A 17982-nucleotide genomic window follows, 5' to 3' on the forward strand; every position below is an offset into this window, starting at 1 on the left:
ACAATAATGTTTACATTTTTCTCAGCCGGTTTCATTGGATTACTGTATGATCGATGTAGAGTACAGTACAAAACGTTTTATCTCCAGTTATTTACAATTTCAATTGTCTTTAGAAATTATATTCATAATACATGTACTGCACAGTATTTTTTTTTTTTACTATACCACAAAAGTTTTACCACTGTAACTGTACGGATCCATAAAAGGATTCTTTTGACTTTTTAATCCTCAATTTTGTACTTTTCCAATCTTCTCAACAACTTCAATGTGTAATGTTAATCAATGCTTCTCTGCTGTTTTGCTCAGCATCCATAACACACTCAACACAGTGTCATCTAGTCACTTTCAACTAATAAAAAACAAGATTAATAGATATCATTAAATTGGAGTAGGATTATGTCTAGAATTATAAGCAAAGTAAAATAGGCCAAATACATGCACAACTGCGAGTTTATCTTTATCTTAAATTATAATTAACTGGAGAGCAAATGTTCTTGTACTCCATAAAGATTCACTTAAATAATTGAGGGATAAGAAACTTTACATTTTACATTAAACGTAAATGCTATTATGCTTTTTATTTAGAAACAAACACAGCTCCCTATGCGTTTAAGGCAGTTTTGGCTGGTCCGATTTGGCAAACTTACTAACGGGTTGCAGAAACAGTCCAAAGCTGTAAATGTGTGCGTATGCAGGGGTGTAACCGACATCTTAAAAGTGAGGAGGACAGGGACATGTACTATACTGGAGTCCTCTTCACTAATAAGCTGGTGTGTGGTGGGCATTCTTCTGGCGCAATATGGCTGTCAGGTGAATGCTGCACATTGGTGTTGGTTGAGAAAATTGCCCATTTCAGATGTAAAGTGCAGAAAAGTGCTATATAAATGTAACAAATTAAAGCAAAATAAACTGTGAAATATTATACCCAAACAAATTCTTCATAAACTGGTCTACCAGTAAAATTGATAAAAAAAAAAGTGGGACCAAAAATAAAAAGACATGTTGACATGACAATGTTTTGCTTAAGTGTTTTTTTTTTTGAAGAACTTAAAAACAAGTAATTGGTCAGTAATAACAAATAATAAATAAATAATAGAACATTCTGACTTATAACATTCAGGGACAACGGAAGAAAAATAGCCTTTGGCTAATTCTGGTGCATTTGCAGAAATGTTTTATTATTCTGCAATGTCCCCGAACCCGAAATAAATAAAATAAAACAAATAATATAACAAATTGTGAGCAATAGCCCACATAATTGTAATAAAAAGCACTGTTTATTTGTAAGCTTGTTATATATTTTTCATGTTGGTCTGTAGAAATGTATTCAAATGTAAAATAATCCTGCATGAAGTTACAAAAGTTAATCAATCAAGACAAATGAATGATTTTCTTTGTCCGTTGTTTGATTAACATTAGAAACAGCATACTTTCACTTTTAGAGTAAGTGCATGGATCCAATAGATAGGTTAGCCTGCTATGCGTTAAATGTCTCAACTGTTACATTCAACTTAAGACATTGCGTTTTTGCGTAAATATGTGCGCAAGATAACATGAACTTAGCGCTTACGCTCTGTCTGAAATAGGAATTGACCGATATGGATTTTTTAGTGCCGATGCCGATTTTTGTTTCATTAGCCTTAGCCGATGACCGATACAGGCTGCCGATATTTGGAGCCGATACTGCTCACTCAATTTACATCATAAAAATGACACGATGATGCCAAATGTTACAAGTCTCAATTTAAAAAAGTAACATTTATTGAACTTAAAAAAATTATATTTAACAAATAGTAAAAACAGGTGAGGGTGCTATGGAACCATGAACTGCACTCTCCACAATGACGAGGAACTTGTCAGCAAAGGACATTGATTTCTAGTACTCTACTACTACAAATATATATAGAGATGAGGAATAAAAACCCGCTTTGTACAGCTATGATCAGCTGTTAGGCCGAGTTTTCGATGTTGTTATGGAAAGGTTGGTTGTTTTTAGTCACATGACCTGCAATCGCTCGCGGCTTCCAGCACTCTGTCGGTAAATAATGGCGGAAAAAAATATCTGCGAACACAGCAGCCACATATCGGCCGATGCCGATACACATAAAACTCACAAAAATCGGCCTATCACTAGTCTGAAACATTAAAGATGCAGGTTTCCAGGCAAGCACTTCAAGTGGGCGTATAAGCAACATTTTCAAACAAAATGTGAGTAAGTCTGTTTCGTGATTTCTTTTGCATGCGAAATAGATGACTGACTTTATCAGGCCCCCGTTTCACTCTTTTACAGCTCAAACAGACACACGTAAGATGCTTGCACACTTGTGATTGGGTTAATGTTCACTCAAATCTATGTAACAAACAAAAATACATTGGTGCAATGGTGACGGCAAATTGACATGTTCCCCGCCTGATCTACCCCCATGTGTATATGTATACTTATGCTCAAATTTATTAACTTTACCATCATAAAAAAAATAATACATACTTTCAGTGCACATTACAAGTAGGCGAATTGGGACCAAGCACCAATTACTTCAATGGGAATCTGCCGATGCACGACGCGTACTTGAAATCCAGTGCAAATTTCAAATCGGCCTTTTCCAACGCAAATTTGTTAACTTCTTTAAAACTAAATCAGACGTCCAGCCAACAGTCTGTGGGTGTGACGTCTGAGGCTGAAACTAGCCTGTTACATGAACTATTACTGTAGGTTTACATGGGATCATGCTTACATAGTTTCTTAGAAACTTTATGTGATAAAAATGTCTTCCATACAGGCATGATGACATCTTGGTTCAAAAATACTCCTTCAAACTGGGTTTTCAGTCTATCGATGATCATAAAAAGTGTGATTGCATCACAGATGATTGACAGGTGATCTTAAAGATTGATGTGGGTGTCGAGTGACTGCTCGGGAGATTAGGTCTCATAGGAAAAATCTCATGGTGAAGAAGACACTGTCCTACTATTGATCTTACGTGTGGGTTTACCTTCTCAAGGGACCATGGGATTGATGCAAAACCCAAGCAGAACATCTCTTTTAGACTCACATCTTGTGGCTCATTAAAAGTTTAGAGATGACACATACTGCTCGGTTCTCCCTGCGCTCAGATTCACCTAAAGTACGAGGTCTAGTTGGAAAAGATGAAGAACTTGTTAATTAATATGAAAGCAGTGGTCTGTTTCATCCACAAGTCTTACAGAGATTCCCACTGGAAAGCCAAACCCAAAACAAGAAGCCAAAAAGAAAAGTGTTGCAATGGAAAGCAAACAGAGACTTTTGCTTCAGTCGGATGCTTCTCAGATTTTTGTTGATGGAATGTACAATATCATATCTGTACACATAGTTTAAAGTTAAAACATCTACAACAATGTTATTGCTTTCATGAAGAGTAAACTCTTGAAAGAGAAACCAACATTTTTAATGAGCTACGATATAAGGGTTAATCAAAGAAGAAATAATTAAATATATAGAGACTACACTTATTGTGAAGATAAGCTTTGTATTAATAAATTAAAGCTATTTGTGTCGTAATGAAATATAAACATGAAGAATCGACTGCAGTCTTGATTTTATTTACACTTTGGCAAAGAGAAATTTATGAAATAGGGTGCGACATGCTATGTAATGAAATATTCATTTGAAATATTTTTACTCAAACTGTCAAAGCATATTTCACTGCAAGACATTTAAACCTAAAACATTATAATTACTATAAAATCAAACAGGAATGCATGCGACTTACTCAACTCAAAGTTAGGTTGATGGAAATTCATGTTTCATCACTTATGATGGTACATTTATGCATACGGTCGATTTCAGCTCCCTATTGTCAATATTACAGATTCACAGCGTGATACCGCACATCACATCCCAAGAGAAGGACGCAGTTGGCTTTCTTGTCCAATCTAGCTCCAAAATTGTATGCATATTACCCTAAGGTGCTGCTTTCCACCTTGGCATGGATCTGAAGAAGATGTCTTCAAACCGCATACTGACACGGGCACTCTGCCAAAGCTCGGGACAAGTTGTTATATTATGCAATCTTTAGGCAGTAGATTCAGAACGTTCCCCGTGAAAGCCATCGGGCAGGGTGCGGGATGGCCAAAATAATAGCCAATCCACACTGCGCAACTGCTCTAAATGAAGACATGTGGCTATCCGACAGGACGTGGAGGTAATCTAGCAAATGGAATGGAAAATCAGATTCACGATAGCAAAAGACTCATCTTCCCTGTGGCTTTCGGCCAGAGTCTGGAGGACGTGCCTGTGTACAGTATGTCATCTCAACGCGGCTGGAGGCCGTAAATCGAACACGTACAAAGACGCGTCAGTCGGGGCAGGGTTTGATCTTGATGGGGTTTGGACGTAGCGTTGATCTCCCGTAAGACTCAAATAAGTTCGATCTCCCGCTGTCCACAAAACACCAGAGGAGTCAAATAGTGCCTCGGAGAGCGTGTAAGCTTGACGGGAGATTTTTTCATCATTCGTGTAATCAAGCGCCAGCGATTAAATCACTTTCACAGGGACGTGAGCTCGGTATGAACTGCTCACCCGTGGAGAGTTGTGTGTTTTGTCCAGCACGTGGGTGGCCAAACTTGTGAGTTTGTGAGATACTGTACAATATGGATGGCTACAGTATTTTAGAGTCGCAGTGACAAGCCAATTGCAGGTCAGGGATGTGCAAAGATGCTTTCTTGAAATATTCCTGTCAATTATTACTGTAGCTCAAGTGACAGAGCATTGTGTTAGCAACACAAAAGTCATGGGTTCGATCCCAGGGAACACACATACTAAAAATGTATAGCTTGAATGCAGTGTAAGTCTTTTTTGATAAAACACCCAAATCAATTCGTCTGGCTAGTGGCTAAACTGATCTCTGAAATAAATACCTTGTCGAAAAAATAAAATGTTTTGGTTTGCTAAAGATGAGGGGAGACGACGAGTATGGATCATAGCTGTGCGGAGAGGTCTGGCAGCAGGAAAGAATGACCTTTAGCAAACATCAGTGTTCCCACATCTTAGTTAACTTCAAATTCAAGGACCTTTCAAGGACTTTCCAGGTCCAATACCCTCAAATTCAAGGACTAAATGTGGGGACACATTACAAGTGAGAACAAGGTTACGTGGTGTTACCTTTTAAGATACATTGTTACAGTTCCCTTTCGAGAGAACTCGCGCTGCGTCACTGCGGTGACACTTTGGGGACCCCTCCAGGGGTAAGTTCGTCTGAGTGTATATCAAATTCAACCAATGGTGAGGCTTAACGACAAAGACAGGGTAACGCGGGAGACATGAAGTATATCGCTATCTGAAATATTGCCAAAGACAGCGTTACAGGAACGCAGGAAGTATGGCAAGGGAGACGCAGCGTCTCGTCCCCTTCTCAGAGAACAACAGTTACGTAACCCGAGATGTTTTCATGTGTCAAACACAACTATGCAAAAAAGCATTTTGGTTTGAATCAACATTCGCATACAGAAGATATAAGCATTTAAAGTGAACAGTTTAGCACGTGTGATGAAATTTTATGATATTCTCCTACACTACACAGGGAATAATATGGATTTTTTTCCAGAAAACTTGTTGCATAAAATAGATTCAATGACCTGTATCTATGCATGTATTATTTTCAAAAACTTCCCAAGGCCTTGAATTTTTTTCCCAAGATTCACAACCTTTCAAGGATTTCAAGGACCCGTGGGAACCCTGTAACATTGTATGCATTCATTTTACACAGTAACGTTAACTCTGTGTGTTGCTACAGTACACTATGTGTTAGATATGATTTATGAATGAATGTAATTTACTTTCATTTTTACCCTTGTTATTAGAAATAAACTACAGTAAAAGGACTTTGTTATTGATTTTATGTGGCAGTCTACCAGAAATTGCATTTAGTCCATTAAAGCCCTTTCTTGGGGCAGTTTTCTGGACAGGGTTTAGATTAATCCAGGACCAGGCCTTACTTGTTTAAGGACATTTAAGTAGTTTTTTACAATCAAACCCTACAAAAAAAACTATACTTTTGTGCTTCTTGACACAAAACAATGGTACTGATATATATGTTAAGACACATCAGTGCAAGGTGTTTTAAAATTAAAGCAGCTCAAACATGCATTTTAGTCCGGGAGTATAATAAGCCCTGTCTGGGAAACCGTTTAAAACTTGATATGCTGCTATATATATGGAAGATGCTTTGCATCGGCAAACTTGTTAGTTAAAGGTGCACTGTGGTTTTTAGCAGCATCTAGTGGTGAGATTGCGAATCGCAAACAACCTCAATGGCCCTGTCTCAAATGGCGCACTTCATGTGGACTTTCGTTCTTGTGGCTTAAATTGCGTATGCTCGCTTAAGACCAATTTATAGTCATGCATAACCCCTCGTTCAGAGAGCCAGCGACGTTATCGCTGTGTGTCACCCTTCTCTTTCAATGAGGCGTTTCTAAATCTGCTTGTCATAAACAAATGAGTACCATCCACGCCAGTAACTGACGAGAGAAGGATGACGTGAACTCGACTGCTTTGTTCTCATTGGTAGTCGCTCCCGAAATTCGCTTGACATTTGCATAAAGTTAAACTTTTCTTAACTTTCTTGCGTCGCTGGACACGCCCATACGGTCGCCAACGGTCACTTTCGCTCGTGTCGCTGGAAGCCGCCCGGTTTCCATTGAAATGAATGAGATTGCGTCGCTCTGCTACTGCTGGTTGCTGGCTGTTTGAATGGGGCGTAAGGTCTACGCTGTAGCTACGCCGTAGGTTATCCGTAGCCTCTGCGTAGCCTGATGTGCACCTCGCCAAATTTTTAACACTGCGTCAGTTCTACGCAGGTCGCAAGCGCTCCATGACTAGAACTGTAGTCGTCTAAAAAAAAAACGAAGGGATGAAACATACTCTGTAGAGCAGTTTGTCCGTTTAGGGCTACTGTAACAACATGGTGGCAGCTTCCGTCAGGTAAAAAACTGCGTCATAGGTATTTCTGTTTGCGACGGTGAGAACAAAGATGGACCAAGTGATTTAACTCAAACTGCAAAATTAGTTGCTTTTTATTTACTTCCATCACTGCTGGTCATCTCAAAACATACACAACAAGTTGCTGTTTCTCCTTCTTTGTGGGTTAAACTTCCTAAGCTGCTTCTTCATTGACGGTCGCGCTGCTACGGTGGTAACACGCATGGATACTGCCTACCAGTGGTCTGCATGTGTGTTTGCACATCGACGCAGACGACGACGCAAAAGTATAAATAAAAACCGATGCCTAACCTACGTCGTCGCAGCTACGCCATAGGACCTACTCACAACTACAATAATAAGCCCTTTAGTCTACGATTCCGTAGGGTATCCCATCTATCATTTTTACGTTCTGAAGTGTGCTCATCAGCGCCCCCTTTGCACCCTTGATGCAGTCTTCGGCAAAGCCCTCACTGCTGCAGAATTCGCGCACTTTACCAACCCAGAAGTCCTTGTGAAAGAGCAATCAGATGACGAATGGGAGGAGTTCACACTGATGGGCAACTTTTCTTCCTATTTATTTAAAAGGCTCGAGTCAGTCCCCCAATATGACTCCAGTACACCCTCGTGGACTCGTGTAAAGGGTCCCTAGAGTCCGCACTACATGATGTCATCAAAGTGTGGACTCTGAGGAAGTCCACAAGTCTGGAGTGTGCCATTTGGGACATTTTCGAACACATAGAGAAGCTACAATAGCTGTCACAGGACAAACATGTCTGAGACAACGTAGGGACGTAATGTGCGCTGTAGAGCAGTTTTTCCGTTAAGGGCTACTGTAGAAACATGGCGGTGGCTTCCATGTAAGGAGACCCACGGTGTATGTAGATAAAAACGGCTCATTCTAAGGTAATAAAAACAATACAGTTCATTATGTAAGGTCTTTATACACCACTGATAATATACCGTAGTTATGTATATTATATTGCATTTCTGTCAAAAGATCCTTTTAAAAGTCCCACATTGCACCTTTAAGCTAAATTTAAACAAACAAAAAAATCGAGATGTGCTTGTCAAACTGACTGAATTGACTAGTATATTGTTGTTTGACTACAGTAGTTTATCAGTCTGGCTCACCTTTTATTCAAAACCAGTCTGCCTACACACATTATTCCTAGCACCCCATCGAGAGAGCCATTACACAAACTGAGCATGTTTAAAGAAACCTTGACAAAGTTGAGTATCCAGACGCGTGTTATTCTTCTAAAGCACTGGAACAAATTGAGATGTCCCACAGGTTTGACAAACAGACAGGCACTTACTGTGCATGACAATAACGTTTACAGCTCAGTGTGCCTGCTTGGATTCAGCGCTTACACACATCACATAATAATTATATGGTGGAGTTCCAAAAGCAGCTTGGCAGATCAGATATAGCAATGTCATGTTGGATACATTCATCTTTTAATACTCTAACGCTGTTGTATTTTATGTATATATAAATACACATTTGAAGAGCTCAAATGCAAAACCCTCTAAGTGCCTTTGACATGTTTTTTAGTAAATGAGCTTTTTTATTTGACTTTTAATGGATTCTGCCAACAAACCAGTATTTCTGAATGGCCTGAGGCCAGGATTAAGTGGATTTTAAGTAATAAACATATAATACGTGCCAAGAGCATTCGGTTAATATCATTATCTCATTTTTTGATATAAGTGGTGTTTAGTGGTTTTTGCATCTGAGCTCCTTATTTTTACTTGAAGAAGCATCTGCCAAATGCATAAATGAAACTTTCTTTTGTTGAAAATCCTTTTTTGTGTTCTAGAGAAAAAATATGGATTTGAAACAACATGAATGTAAGTACATACAATTTAATGACAAAATCATTTCTGGATGAACTGCTTTAAATCAATTTCCCAGAACATTCTAAATGCACTGTAAGCTCTACATTATGGGACGTGTTCAAGACACAAATTATTGAAAAATAACCAACTCCCATCAAATCCATTCACCAAGTCCAAGTTGAGGCCTGGCCAGCAGGTAAGCGGTCACCAGTGCAGCTGCAGTCATGACCACAGTGAAGAGACGGCATGATGTAGATGACCTGCATCCTGAATCCTTTCTTTGATCGTAGGACTTCTGGGTAACCTGCACTGCCTGCAGTTCTTCGTGAGACAGAGAGGATGGGCAAACCTGAGCCAGGACCTCCACAGATGCCCGCTGACCAGACTGAATCGCCCCGCTGAGGTAACCACACCATTCGGTAGCCGTTTCCGTGCCTGCCCAATAAATCCTAACAACAGAGGTATGTACAATTAAGAAAAAAGATAAACAGCAAACTGCTTCTACTTCCTGTACGCCTGGATGAAATGAATGAATAATGCAAAAATTAGCTTGTATATGTCCATTTACAACTGTAGGATTTGTCCCCCAGAATGAAATGGTCTATTATTACCTTATTTGAAAAGGTCATGAATAATATTGTTGACCTCTGCTCTGATTGGCTGTTTCTCAGAGTGGCTCATTTCAGTAGCTTTGTGTGTGTGCAAACAGACCTTATGTTTGAGCCTGATACAGATTTTGAGGAATAATCAATTATTTCGAGATTGTTATGGACATTTCTGAGTAATACGTTTTTGTATTTTTTCAGTATGGACCTGCAAAACGAGATATGTAATGTCAATAGTAGAACTTTAGCCAAACGTTAGCATAATAGCATTAACTAGCATATAACGCTAACTCAGTGGTCAAACCTTTGTTTTTAGCGTTGTAACAACATTGTAATTAATTTAATGTGTGATTTAACGTTGTGGGCGTACATCTCGACTATAACGTCACAGTCGGTGTTAGGTTGAGATTGGCATGTTTTCCAGTGATCGTTTGCATAAGAAGGAGGAAATAATCGTGTTTGAGACTCACAATATGTCATTACCATGTTCAAAACTATTATTATTCATCTATGCCTATGAAAATACAGTTTTAGATCCTATGGTACCTTTAAAGCAAATATTAAAGTTGATTATACAGTACCATAGGACCATATATGTCACCATATGCTTGGGAAAACCCAGCTAAAGTCTTTATTTGTGTGATTTATTGCTTTCTACATAAAATCATCTTACAAAAAGAACATTCTGTAAAAATATAACCATATCTTTAAAGGGACACTCCACTTTTTTGAAAATATGCAAATTTTTCAGCTCCCCTAGAGTTAAACATTTGATTTTTGCCGTTTTGGAATCCATTCGGCTGGTCTCCGGGTCTGGCGCTGGCACTTGGCATAGCTTGGCACAATCCATTAAATCTGATTAGACCATTAGCATGGTGCTAAAAAATAACCAAAGAGTTTAGATATTTTTCTTATTTAAAACTTGACTCTTCTGTAGTTACATCGTGTACTAAGACCGACGTAAATTAAAAGTTGTGATTTTCTAGGCAGATATGTTTAGGAACTATACTCTCATTCTGGCGTAATAATCAAGGACTTTGCTGATGTAACATGGCTGCAGCAGGCGTAGTAATATTATTCTTTGCCCTGCCATATTTTTTAGCGCGATGCTAATGGTCTAATCAGACTCAATGGATTATGCTAAGCTATGCTAAAAGTGCTAGCGCCAGACCAGGAGATCAGCTGAATGGATTTCATAACTGTAAAAATCAAATGTTTAACTCTAGGGGAGCTGGAAAATAAGCATATTTTCAAAAAAAGTGGAATGTCCCTTTAATATTGATTGAGTAACGTCATGTCAAAGATTGACATTAAACTTTGATGCTCATGATCATTAAATTAAGAGACTTTAGCTTGGCTTTTTTACATATAGGTAAGGTCTGATATATAAAAACATTTGGCTTATGTTGTTGTTGACGTCAAAAGATGTGTCTAATCAAACATTAATACATTTCATTTTTCAATTTATTTTACTTTTCAACAATAACAACTTCTAGTGCTGTGTTGGGGCAATGATGTAAAATCTAAATCCGAAAGCATAACCAGCACAGGAGCACGGCTTAAATCTCAGCAGATGCTTGCGTAACCTCAAGTGGGGTTCTTTCTCCCCGCATGTACTGTTTAAAGTTGTATTAAACAATACAGACAACCTCCTGCAGACAATGCATGTTTCTTCCTGTCTGATGATAATTTACCCCAAAATACTTTCAGTTTTCTTGCATACACATTTATAATGCCTGGCATTTCACAACAAATTCCCAATGCAAGACCATTTCCATCCACTGCACTGTTTACGCTTTATGCATTATGGATGCTTGGACTTAGTTGTGCATGAAACCCTCAGGGATCTCTTTTTACCCACAGTGCTTTTCACCTATGCTCTTTGTATATGTGAAGACATGAAAGGGTGGTTTCTATTCCGAAGTCTACTGTATGGCAAGCAAGAGGCGCATTTCCAACTCTGCATGTGCGGATCAAAAGCAGTCAGGTACGTAATATCTTACAGTCTAGTGCTTTGTTAGAACTCAAACCAGAGACTTCTTGACTAAGATGCTCCAGACATTCATTCATAATTCAATCGTTTAAATTATTTACATCTATTAAAATAATCTGTTAAATATTCAGTATATCACAGGACAGATTGAAGTTTAATGCATCGAAATGATTATGTTTCCACAAGAACGGAAGCTCCAGCATGCCATCCGCTTCCAACTGGGTCAAGGACAGATTACGAGGTTCCTTGAGGAAAAGCTCTCCACCCGCACAGCACAGGTATCAAACAATGCGAAGTCCATACATGCCTGGACCACATTATAAGATGAGCTCATTCACTTCTCTACGGGTTTAATTCTATTATGGAAATTTCCCCCTCGACTTCATCCGCCGTGCGCTCGCTCTCTCCGTTCTCCTTGGGCGAGCATTAGTTCAGCCCTGTCAATCGCATAACATGCCAATTTCAAATAAGCTTGAGACGCTTTCCCCCAAGAGTGCCGTTCTTCTGATATTTAGTCATGCGTTTTTGGAAAAATTTGTGCTTCTGGGTGAAATGAGCATTTATACTTTTACCATGCATATCAGCAGGTGACGTCAAGCGGATCGATGGTTAAAGGGACAGTTCACCCAAAAATGAGAACACTGTTGGTGTGACTCTGTGAAATCCAGGCTGAAGTCTTGTACTCACAACATGTACTCACAGTAGCACATCGGTAACCAGTTTGCTCCAAAAAACTCAATAAAGTTTGACAACATTGTCACAATGACACCCTGTTGTATGAATAAATGTTGTGTGGACCCTAAACTGAATCAAAACTTTCCAGTCCTGCAGTACCCGGGTGATTCTCACGAATTCTCAGAATTAACACAATACTGTGTTCTACCTTGCACAATGTGTGATTTCAACATAAGAATTTATAATTGTAAATTTTATCTCATTTTCTGCTGAAATTCTCATTACCGCAATGTGTACAAATAACAAATAAGAAAGAAAACAAATAAATGGATGTTTTGCTAGACTACTTTAGATGACAGAAAAAATATTTACTGAATATTCATGTATAATAATAATGAAGAAAAATTAGGAAAATGATGTGTCCATGCCTGATGTTCTCATCCTCCGCAACACTTTTTGAGAACAGTTTAAGCACACATACAGAATTTTAATAAAGTTTGATTTTGAGTGATCAAGCACATGGACCAGTTACTTCAAGATGGCTACCAGGTAAGATCATTTTTTACAGTTAATTTGAAATATTGTCTTGTCAGAATGCTTACACGACATTTTGATTATCATTACCACAACAGATGCTTATTAAATGTTAATTTAATTAATAGAAGCATAACACTTTGATTTTAAATGCATGTGCAGAATCTCCAAATTATGTTCTTTCAGGTTTGTCATGTCATTTTGAAAATATGTCAGTGTTGATGTTTTCTGGCTGTTGCGATAATGAGATTTTTTAGGACTAATTTTTTAAATTATGTTACAAAAAGTGCTAAATGATAAGTAAAAGTTTTTAAATTAATGTTCCCATTTACTCCAGACTTTGTTTTTCAATGTCTGGTGGGAAAAAAAGTAAATTTAAGCAATTTTTACATTTTCATGCTTGACATTTTTAAAATCAAGTTTTCGTGAGAATCACCCACCCCTAAAACATTTCAGATGTCTAACCAGTAAAGACTCAGAATCAGATGGACCAGAATTGGGAAACACTGGAATAAATGATGTCGTATTTTTACTTTTGGTAAACTGTTTCCTTTAAGGACATAAGATGTAGTGCAATAGGCCATTGGGGATTTAAAATAGTCTTTCTTAAACATAAGAGACACAGTGTGGTGGATGGGTTTACCTGCCGAAGGGCTTTCGGAGACTGGGGTGGTAATAGGTTAGCATCCCAGGGGCCATGACATTCACAGGACATCCTCCACTGTATTCCTCTTTCGCCCAGTCCTGAACACAACACAGTGTACAAAAACAAACATTAACATTTTCCATTAGTCAGTGTCAATGTGAAGTCTAATTTCTTGCAAATAAATACCCTGAGAAACATTTATTAATTGGGACTGTGATGTAACCTGTAATTTATTTTCCAATGGAGGTGCATTTAATACCCAGGGGCTTTTTTGCATTGACACTGACAAAACTTTCTGACGTCTGGCAGACATGGTTTGGCAGGAAGTTTGCTCGTTTGGCTTAGATGAACCAAACAACATCAGGCAGGTTTTTATTTATACGGCTTCACATCATTTTAAACGTCTCGCTATAGCCTCATATTTCACTTTTAACAAGGTCACTCCTGTATATACTGAGAATTCAATGTGGGATTCACTAATTATTCCTCTTCTGCTTGTTGAGATCATGTCTAAACTAAGAAAAGATGTGAAAATCCGTTACTTAATTAAATCAAAGTGTTATTTATCTTTGCAGTCAGTACTCAAGAAAGACATGGGTCTTAAGTAGCCATTATGGTTAATTTTTTATGTTCTGAACTGTTCCTGTTAATCAGATCTTTTTAACCAGGACAACCACTCTGTCTTACAGAGTTTAGTTCAAACCTTAATGGAAAACCCTATTTAATATTTTTTAAATAATCATTAAAGGTGCAATGTGAGACTTATCTCTTGACATAAATACAATATAATATACATAGCTATAAGTTTATAAAGACCTTACGTTATTGTATTGTTTTTATTACCTTAGAATGAGACGTTTTTATCTACATACATCACTGGTCTCCTTACATGGAAGTCGCCATCATGTTTCTACAGTAGCTCTAAACGGACAAATTGTTCTACAGAGCGCGTTTCGTCCCTCTGTGGCGGATACCGTAGCTTCTCATTGCATTTGGAAAGGTAGGTTGCAATTTCACAATCTCACCACCACTAGATGTCGGTAAAAATCCACATTACACCTTTAAGACCATTACTGTGTCTAAAACAACTCCCTATTTCCTATATCGGCCCTGTCCCCAATGGCGCACTTCATGTGGATTTTCGGTCGTAGCCTAGGGTTGCCGCGGTGACAGGATTTTCCCACCGGTTAATCGGCGCGTCACAAACCCGGTGATCCCGGTATCACCGTGTGGGAGGGGCTTATAAATGCGCATGCAGACGTGCACATTTTACTTTCACTTTTGAATTACGCAACTGTTTAAATGCAGTTCTTGCGTGCGCTGCGTTAAATCGTGTATGCATTTGCGTGCAATGCGAGTGCAACAGCTGGTTTAATTAAGTGCTTGTGTCAATGTGTGCAGGTAATTCTGACAGAACCCGACAGTCCCAAGCAGAGCAACCAGCTACTTCTCCATAAAGCGCTGCTTGAATGATGGGTTTATTTTTCTTGATAATAAACACAACAACAAAACGATCTCGCTTATATTAAACATCATATATGTATATTATAACAAAAACGAGTAAGCACACGGCTTCTGCTATCATCTGGTCAGTCAGCTTGCCTCACACACTCTGATAGAAATAAATGAAATCTGACACCTGCTGCTCTGTGACGTGACGCGCGTTCAGCTCCGCTCAGCAGACACATTCAGTTCTTAGTGTGTTTGCTCTCTCTAACAAAACTAAATTATGTAATTACACGAAAATATAAACACGACGGTGAAAGACGGTGTCGCGGTGGGCAAGTGTTCTAACCGGTGAGAGGCTGAAGCACCGGTAATCACCGTTTCACTGACTATCGTGGCAAGCCTATCGTAGCCTTAAATTGCGCGTGCTCTCTTAAGAGGGGGGGGGGGGGGTGGGTCGCACACCAGACGTGCAGCTCAGCGTCACACAGCGCCCGCCGTTCTAAAAAAATCGCACACATTGTTTTCTATGAGTATACGCACACCGGCACCGATAGGTGGCGCTGTCCACGGCACCCAGCTTTGACTCAGGAAGTTGCTCAAATCCCTGTCGCACCACAGAGCGCCACACACATAGTTTAACATTAAATAACATCATATTTGTCCCAAATCATTAACGATTAATATTGGCTGCGTATATATATTTAGCATTTTAAAGTAGACTCTATCTGACTAAGCTCGCGCTATTCCGGATTCGCACTTACGGTTTACGATACCTCCGAGTTGTCCTAGACTCGACTCGGCGCTAAGCTGCGCATCCTGTGTGCGACCCCCTTTAGTCTACGAATCCGTAGGGTGTCCCGTCTGTAATTTTTACGCTCCGAAGTGTGCTCATCAGCGCCCCCTTTGCACCCTTGATGCGGTCTTCGGCGAAGCAGATGCTGCACTGCTGCAGGCTTCATGCACTTTACCAACCCAGAAGTCTTTGTGAAAGCGCAATCAGATGATGGAATGGAGGAGTTCACCCTGATTGGCAATATCTCTTCCTATTTCCAGCGTGAAGCTCGAGTCTGTCACAAAATACGACTCTGGTACGACTCCTCGTGGACTCGCGTCAAGGGTCCCTAAGGTCTGCACTACATGATGTCATCAAAGTGTGGATTTTCAAGAAGTCCACAAGTCCGGAGTGTCCCATTTTGGGACAGGGCCATAGTGTACTTTATTAAGTGTTTGAAACCTGAGCGATAAACTTCGATCAAGTTCACACTATTTTTGAATTACACTATTTTCCATGATACAACATGAGACAGCTGTTTGAGGACACAGCATGAATGTACAGTATGTTCAGAAACAGGCTGTGTGGGTCAGTATGGCCCTGTTTACACCTGGTATTAAAATGCGCTTCGGTCGATCGTATCACAAGTGGACGGCGTGTTTTATCAATGAATGGCTAAAGATCGTGCTGAACACTGGGGTTCGCACTAGAAGTCATGTTTGATGTTAAAACCTTTCGCTCGGTACATTACATTGGATCAATAGGCGGAGAGTAGACGGTCTTATGAACACATTCGTCCACATGCTCGTCTAGCAATCCGGTCAAAAGTGTTTTCGACTACCTCTTAATGTGGTTGAAAGTGGACGAGCTCAAAACGTTTTACAACTGTATTTAGCATCATGTGCTTGTGATCCGATCAACTAAAATGCATCTTATTACCAGGTGTAAACAGCCTCTAAAATGCTTTGGAGCAAAAACTGTAGGCATTGCGGTTGTCAAGCTTTACAAAACATACTGAGACCTAAATATATGTAATTTTGAAGATCCCTAAAACATACAAATAGCAGTCACTTATTTTTCCTGAAAGATTTGAGTAAGTGCACATAAAGCAGCTGACTATCGAGTAAGTGCTATCGAGTAACCTTGACATTTGGCACAGTGAATAGTGAATAGGTTAAATGGATCAAGTGGCTTTTTTATTAAAGTTTCCCATCTTTTTCAAAACAGCAAGTCATTAAGTTGTGTTTTCCTCAAGTATGGAAGAGGCTAAACAGGTAATACTGTACTTCTTTTCACCATGCTAAACACCACATGGAGTGTTCGATTTAAAATGTTACAGTACACAGAGGCAAACTGAATCTTTTAAACATTTGCTTTGTTGCATGCTTGCACAAAACGCCCTTGAGCCCACCGTACAAGGCATTTATAGGTGTGCAATTCTATAGATTGTAAAATTGTACGCTTCCTTTCTCTGCTGAAAGAAAACGTACCATCGGTAAAAACACTGAACGTTCACGCTTTCTGCATCCTCAATCTGAATTGCCTAAGGCTATTCAACCGTTTCACTTAGTGCTAAAGTGCTCCAGCATCCTTTTCACACCAAGACAGTAAAATGTTAGCATACTGTTGAAGCCGATGTCTTTCAAACCAGCCTGCCTGTTTGTCAATCTCAATTACACCTTGTGAGCATCGCATGGCACTTTTACCCCTCTCGGGGGGAATGGATTCCATTTCCTTTAGACAAGTGACTAGTTCTCAGTTTCGCCCAAAGAGGAAGGGTGTTGGCTGAGGAGATTTTCATTTCTGTTGGCGCCCTTGGCGAATGTCACATGGATACTCGTCCAAGTCGTGTGGCTTTGTGGAAGTGCGGTGGGGTAGATGAACTCTATAAGACCTTAAGAAGTTTCATACCTGCTGCTGGACAGTGTCGTTCATTTGAGATTCATGTTTGAAGTGAGATTTACTGCAGCTGAGTGCTGCGACATTTGGATCCATTCAAGACTATGTAATGTTGTCACTGCCACATGGGGTTGTAATTATAAATTGAATGGTGTTGGTGGATTTGAGTTAATATGAAAGAGCAACAAACCATAAAGCAGTCAAGTTGCTTGAAATGTCAACACCAGTGCTAATAATCGACATCAAACTGATTAGGGTACAAATTACATGTAGATGGTTTTGGAGGTGTGACCACTTCATTAAAGTTTGAAGCCCTGACCTGAGTGTTACAATGTAAAGCATATATGCAAAAAATACATAAATCTGTGAACGTAATGAATATGTAAAAACAAGAAATATTTTCCTAAAATTTTTAAAAACTTAAAATAATTAAATAATTATTACCCATCAGAACACAGTGTTTTAAAAATTAATGTTTTAGTGTACATGCACTTTTTCTTGCGTTCTGGCATTTCTCACATTGCCAGTGGCTCTCAGAGACTCAGAGGTGTCAATTAAAGGGTGATTAATAGTAATGACATCACACTACAAGGAGGGACACTAAGTGAATTA

The 17982-nt window shown here is 39.2% G+C and overlaps 1 protein-coding gene across 1 annotated transcript in view; it reads right to left on the reverse strand.

Annotated features, from left to right (window-relative positions):
- Positions 1-8808: 8808 nt before the first annotated feature.
- LOC129447135 (probable flavin-containing monoamine oxidase A) overlaps positions 8809-17982 on the reverse strand; it is a 43252-nt gene continuing 34078 nt past the window's right edge. Inside the window, exons 11-12 of the mRNA XM_073874124.1 lie at positions 13248-13348; positions 8809-9246 (exon numbers count right to left, since the gene is read on the reverse strand). Of these exons, the coding sequence (XP_073730225.1) occupies positions 8952-9246; positions 13248-13348 (396 nt within the window). The 3' untranslated portion in view covers positions 8809-8951. The remainder of the gene's footprint in view (positions 9247-13247; positions 13349-17982) is intronic.

Source organism: Misgurnus anguillicaudatus, chromosome 12 (genome assembly GCF_027580225.2).
Source record: "Misgurnus anguillicaudatus chromosome 12, ASM2758022v2, whole genome shotgun sequence".
Taxonomy (NCBI): domain Eukaryota; kingdom Metazoa; phylum Chordata; class Actinopteri; order Cypriniformes; family Cobitidae; genus Misgurnus; species Misgurnus anguillicaudatus.